Source organism: Nothoprocta perdicaria, unplaced genomic scaffold (assembly GCF_003342845.1).
Source record: "Nothoprocta perdicaria isolate Ctin4 unplaced genomic scaffold, notPer1 scaffold_180, whole genome shotgun sequence".
NCBI lineage: Eukaryota > Metazoa > Chordata > Aves > Tinamiformes > Tinamidae > Nothoprocta > Nothoprocta perdicaria.
Genome location: NW_020454983.1, coordinates 1205411 through 1211021, shown reverse-complemented (window position 1 = coordinate 1211021; position 5611 = coordinate 1205411). Strand labels below are relative to the sequence as shown.

General features: G+C 42.7%; 1 protein-coding gene across 4 annotated transcripts; it reads left to right on the top strand.

Moving 5' to 3' along the window:
• The first annotated feature begins 215 nt into the window (after window positions 1-215).
• Window positions 216-5405, top strand: RPS24 (ribosomal protein S24). 4 transcript variants are annotated; one of them, XM_026036583.1, is made up of 8 exons: window positions 216-251; window positions 524-589; window positions 920-1129; window positions 1553-1663; window positions 1780-1782; window positions 2507-2524; window positions 4309-4344; window positions 5216-5399. In XM_026036583.1, exons 1-6 carry the CDS (start codon window positions 249-251, stop codon window positions 2510-2512), a joined length of 399 nt encoding a protein of 132 aa, XP_025892368.1. In that variant the 5' UTR covers window positions 216-248; the 3' UTR covers window positions 2513-2524; window positions 4309-4344; window positions 5216-5399. The 4 variants fall into 4 exon arrangements, with proteins under 4 accessions (XP_025892368.1, XP_025892370.1, XP_025892369.1 ...); XM_026036585.1 differs by lacking the exon at window positions 2507-2524 and having other exon boundaries at window positions 5216-5405; XM_026036584.1 differs by lacking the exon at window positions 1780-1782.
• Window positions 5406-5611: the final 206 nt, after the last annotated feature.

Sequence of the window (5611 nt, the reverse complement as noted above, 5' to 3'; positions counted from 1 at the left end):
GCACCGCAGAGCCCAACGGCCGCGGGCCAGCCGCGCATGCGCCGCGCACTGGGGCTTGTTTGGGTGCTGCGCGGCGCTCTATTCCGGCTCTGGATTAGACAGCCCCACGCGCGGCTCCGCCCCCGGCGTGGCCCCGCCTCCCTGCGAAGCCCCGCCTCTCGGCGAGGCCCCCGCGGCCTTATGATTGGCGGCGGGAGAGGCCCCCTTCCTTTTCCCGTGTGCCCGCCRCCAGGGAGGCTGCCGCCATCATGGTGAGTCCGCGCCGCTATCCGCGCCGCATCGCCGCCATCCCGCGCCCGCGGCCCCCGTGCGCCCCGCGCGGAGCCGCGCCCGCCCGCGCCGTGCCGCCCGTGCCGCCATGGCCGGGCGCGCTGCGCCCGCTCCCCTCCGGGCCGCCCGCGGCCTGCGCCTGCCCCGTGCCCGCCCGCCCGCCGCGGCGCCGGCCCCGGGGCCCGGTTGTGCCCGGTTGTGCCCGGTTGTGTCCGTGCCCGCGGCGCCGCCTCTCACYCTGCGTGTCCCCTAGAACGACACGGTGACCATCCGGACCAGGAAGTTCATGACCAACAGGCTGCTGCAGCGCAAGCAGATGGTAAGAGGTGCGGGGCGGCGGTGGCGCAGCCGTGGGCTGCTGGCAGTGAGAGCTTGTCGGCCTCTTCTTTGAGAGCTTGTTGCAGAAGCAGGTGCTTAAGGGCAGTGGTGGATGTTGAGGGCAAATCTGAGYGAGGCAGTAAGGGCTTGCTGGGGTGCTTGAAACTATTTACTGTTGGGAACACTTGAGTTTCAACGTAGGGGTTCTCCCTGCTGCGGAGGTGGCTGTTGGAATGCGCACCCGAGCCGGGATGGGGCTGGGAAGTCTGGTCATGAAAGTGTCTCTTGGTCTACTTAGGATTTCATGTAACTTGTGACAACTTTTTCTTAGGTGATTGATGTTCTTCATCCTGGGAAGGCTACAGTGCCCAAAACAGAAATTAGGGAAAAGYTGGCAAAGATGTACAAGACAACCCCTGATGTTATCTTCGTCTTTGGCTTCAGAACTCACTTTGGTGGTGGAAAGACAACAGGTTTTGGTATGATCTATGATTCCCTGGACTATGCAAAGAAAAACGAACCAAAGCACAGGCTGGCTAGGGTAAGTTTTGTGTTTAATGATGAGGGACTTCAAGTGTTCTGTGTTTAATAGAATTGATGTATTCTGCAAGTGATCTGGCAATGGCATGTGTTAATGTGTTTGTTGGCTAGGCTGAGACTGTTATGACGTTGTAGAGGGGACCTGGGGAAGGCAAAACAGATGTCACTAGATAAACTTAATATTAGGAAGTAACTGTACACACATTGATGTCTTGGAAGAATTAAAAGTACARGAGATAGGACTGGTATATACTCAATATCAGTTGTTATATGCTGTCTTATATTAACTGTATGGTGAGGTAACTTCAATATATAAACAATCTTTCAAGAACCTCAGAATAACTGAGTAGCTAACTTGTGAGCTCAAACTGTTCTTATTGTCAGTGAAGCCATGTTAAATAAGCAATTAACTTTTTCTTAACAGCATGGCCTCTATGAGAAAAAGAAGACTTCTAGGAAACAGCGAAAGGAGCGTAAGAACAGGATGAAGAAAGTCAGGGGCACAGCCAAGGCAAATGTTGGTGCTGGCAAGAAGGTAGGATGAAAACAACTATGAGCTGAAGATGTTGCCTTTGAAACACTGATAAATTATTCAACTGAATAACTTGGGTTTTCTTCCTGTTTCTTTTCACTTTTTCTACGGGATAACAGAAGGTAATCTGTGTGGTCATCTATAGCTACTTGTTGGCTCCRTAGCTTAGTTCAGCTCCTCACTGCTGCAGCTTAGCTGAAATAGCATGAAACAGCACTGCTTAAATGATTTTTTTTTTTGTGTTACTTTTCAAACTCAAATACTCTGCAGTTTACTAGAAGCATTGCTGTAATGCCATAACCCTGCTATGCAATATATGAATTTGCTGCACTCTTTAACACTTTTTTTCTCAGATTATCTGACTAACACTTATCCCACCCAGGTATGGTGTCCCTAGTAGTGCTATAAAGGAGATTTTCTTAAAGTTATGTCATGTGCTAGGTGGTGAGGTTTGTGTGGAAGCTTAAGTAAGGTAGGGTAAAAAAAGGCCTCCTTATTTGTCTGGAGTGACTGATTCATACTTTGGGGGGTTTCTGGTGCGAGCTATCATTGTATGACAAGCATGAAACGTGGAGGTGGCCTGAATTCCTTCCATTAAAAAAATAAAAGCTGAAGAGTAATATGGGAATAACCAGTCTCTTTACCAGCAGTAGCAGGACTTCGTGCAATATGGACAATAATTGAGTAAGCTTTGCAACCAAGTGAGTCCTTAAACACTTAATAAAGGAAGGTAGGGTGATGGGTATGGAGATTTAGTTTTGTAGCTGCAATAAATTACTTTAACATCTTGAAGTTTAATAATCTTGCTCTTGCTTTTTTTCCTACTTTCTTGGAATTCTTCATCAGAAATGAAGTATCTAGCAGGTACTACAAAGATGAGCATGGATGTGGTGACTGAGTTTCATATATGCATATAATATAGCACTGAAACACTTGATCTATCCCTTTCATGTAAGCACTGTACTGTTTTGCCTGCCTACCCAGTTGCATTAAACTTATTTTAGCCTGTAAGGGCTCTGATAAATACACAAATCGGCTTGATTCTATGTAACTCAAAACGTGTCTGGGTGATAGCAAACACTACTTTCGATACAAACAAAATAGCCCTAACCTAAGGAGCTCATACTGTAAGAAACTGAATGGCTTCCTTTGAGACACAGGGTCAAAATTGCACAGGTCCTGGCTCAAAGTAGTACAGYGCAACTGCATGTGTAACTTGACCTTTATGTTGAAGTGATTTCATATGTCTTAATGAAAACAAAATCATATTCCAGTGTAGTGCATTTAAGATGGCTGTGAGGAATCAAACAACTGTGCTTTTATCTGTTGATCTGAAGATGTGTGAATTTTAAGGCACACATGGTAGTGATTTGTCTGTGAAGCTAGATTCTACTCGCTTAAAAAAGAGTATAAATCTCATAAGTTACGTTGTTGGATAGGAAATAAGTTAAAATTACTTCTACCTACTAAATGCGAATCAAAACTGTTCTGTTTTTCTACTGTTTACAATGTAACAGTAGARAAGCTGACTGTAGCAGCAACCCTGTAACATGCACCCCTTTGTGCATTATGTAGTCCTTAGCACTGCACTGTTGTCAGTAGCACAGCTGTAGTCTCTGTTTAAGAATTCCTTACTTGAAAGTGGCTGGTACTGGCTTTTATACTTACCCCTTCTTAAAGAGTTAAATGACTGTCCCTTCTTAATACAGTTCAAGACTTAATACTTTAAGATCAGGGTCATGCACTGTGTGTGATAACTGCACAGCAGATGAGACTTTTGTAACAGGTATACTGTCTAAGAGAATTGTTTGGGGCCAGAGATTATTTCAATGTCTTAAATGATATTTTAGTTAGTAAGTATATCAAGGTTAGAGGGTATCTGTTAATCCTGGTGTTGTTAGGTAAAGCTTAATCTGAAGACAAAATCATTGGTATGTCTTTTGGAGAACCTGGCTGTGAAGTGCCTCACAGAAGCTTGCAGAATACCTCCTGTTTTCAGAAATGCATGTTTAAATGTAACAGTGTGGTGTAGTACAGCAATTTCTCACAGCCTTCTGTAGCAATGCTAGAATAATCAACCCAGATGTGGTATCCCCCTACATGAGTGAAATAGCTGCTGGGCTCATGTAGGCAGTAGACRGAGACCTGCACAGGCAGGTCTGAATGGGCCGGCGCCACATGAAAACTTGATATGCGGAACCCTACTGGAATTTTGTTCTGTGTAGTAGGGCCGGTATTGTAATGTTTGACTTCTCTTGCCATTTCTTCAGAATTCCTGTTTTTCTTGTATTTCCAAGAGAAGTTTATTAAGATTGTCTTAAAAGAAATGGAATCAAAATGGGAAACATGATCAGTCCTTGCAACAGTTCTGTGGCCCGTAGATAGAAATGAACATAAAACTGCATTTTGAGTATTGTAGGGCTTTGCAGTGCTATGGCCAGCTCCCATTTCAAGTTTTAGGAATGCATGAAGTCTAAGCTTTATCTCTCACAATAGTCAAAACTTGTGTGAATCAAAACTGTCACCATGTTTCACTATGCTGATCGGAAAAAAAATGATTATCAGCATGTCCTTTAAAGCTAAGTATTTCACAGTAGTAGAACTCAGATAAGACCATTTTTTAATCAATTAATGTCTTTTTATTTTAGTAAATGAACTTATTTTGGATGGAAAATGGAGAACAGGTAAGACTACAATGCCTTGTTAGACGGGATGTTTGGTAGCTCTATCGTTCTATGCGTTTCATGTTGATCCATGCAAAGGCCTTGGGATTTGTGCTGGTACAGAACCCAGTGCAGAGGTTAAGGCTAAGGAATATGTAAATATTTACAAATCTCTGTTGTTAATGCTTGTGAGTTGTGATTGTGGATTTGTCGCTTTAAGCTCTTAAATTAAACACCTAGTTAAGGGAAGGAATGGAATAATAAGTCTTACCAGTTTTCCTCTTAAACAATGGATTTATTTATTTATTGTGAGCTTGGCTTAAATGTTCCCTTTAAATGGTGCTAGTATATTATGGCTTAGAATAGGATAAATCATTTTTCATGTCTTGAATGGGTTTCTTTCTTTTCTGTCTTCTGGTTTAGAAACTATTTTCTATTTTCTTACCAGTACTTAAGTCAATTACACTGTGTATGAACCTGATAGCATTTTAGACAAGTCCTAAAATGCATTTGAATATTTGATGTTTCAAATGCATTTTAGCTATAGAGAGTAGCTATAGAAATGAGTTTAGATGTGTTGTGGGCAGAAGCAGTTGCAGACAAATCTTACTACAAATGTTCAGTGACTCATTTTAAAAATTCTGGGAGTTGGTGGACCGATCCTAGTTAGTTAGTCAGAAGGTGGACAAAACAATTCTAGCTTGGTCCTACAGAAATGGCGACTTAGGGTGTTGCTAGGTCTTATAAGCGCTATGAAATCTCCTTTCTTCCAAGACAAGAGGCACCGTGGTCACTTGATCAGTCGGTGAGGTGGTAAAAATAAGTTTGGCTAGTTTTCTGTAGTTGTATGGAATTGATTTTTTTTTTTTTTTTTTTTTTTTTCCCTTTACAGACTAAATTATTCTGGAAAGAAGAGCGAGAAGAAATATTCTGGAAAGAAGCTGCTCATCTGGCCTTAACATCAAATAAACTGTCTCAGTTAAATGTCTGTCTGCTCTTTTGTATTGATTTGAGTTCTGTAGTTTTATGAAGTACAAGAGGTTAATTTGCTGCAGTGCTGCTGTGGTATTGAAAGTTTTTCACAATTAAAACAACTCACTAGTATTTCTTGAGTCTGTTTTGTTTGTGTACTGATAGAACTTAGTTCCATTATAGGCAGTGATATTTAGCAGAGGTAGATGTGACTATCCTTTAACATGGAAACTGTAGTTTGGAAAGTCCTTGATGTGCCTTCATATCTTGAAGTAGTGGGTGCTACTGTCTCTGTTTGAGCAGCATCACACACATA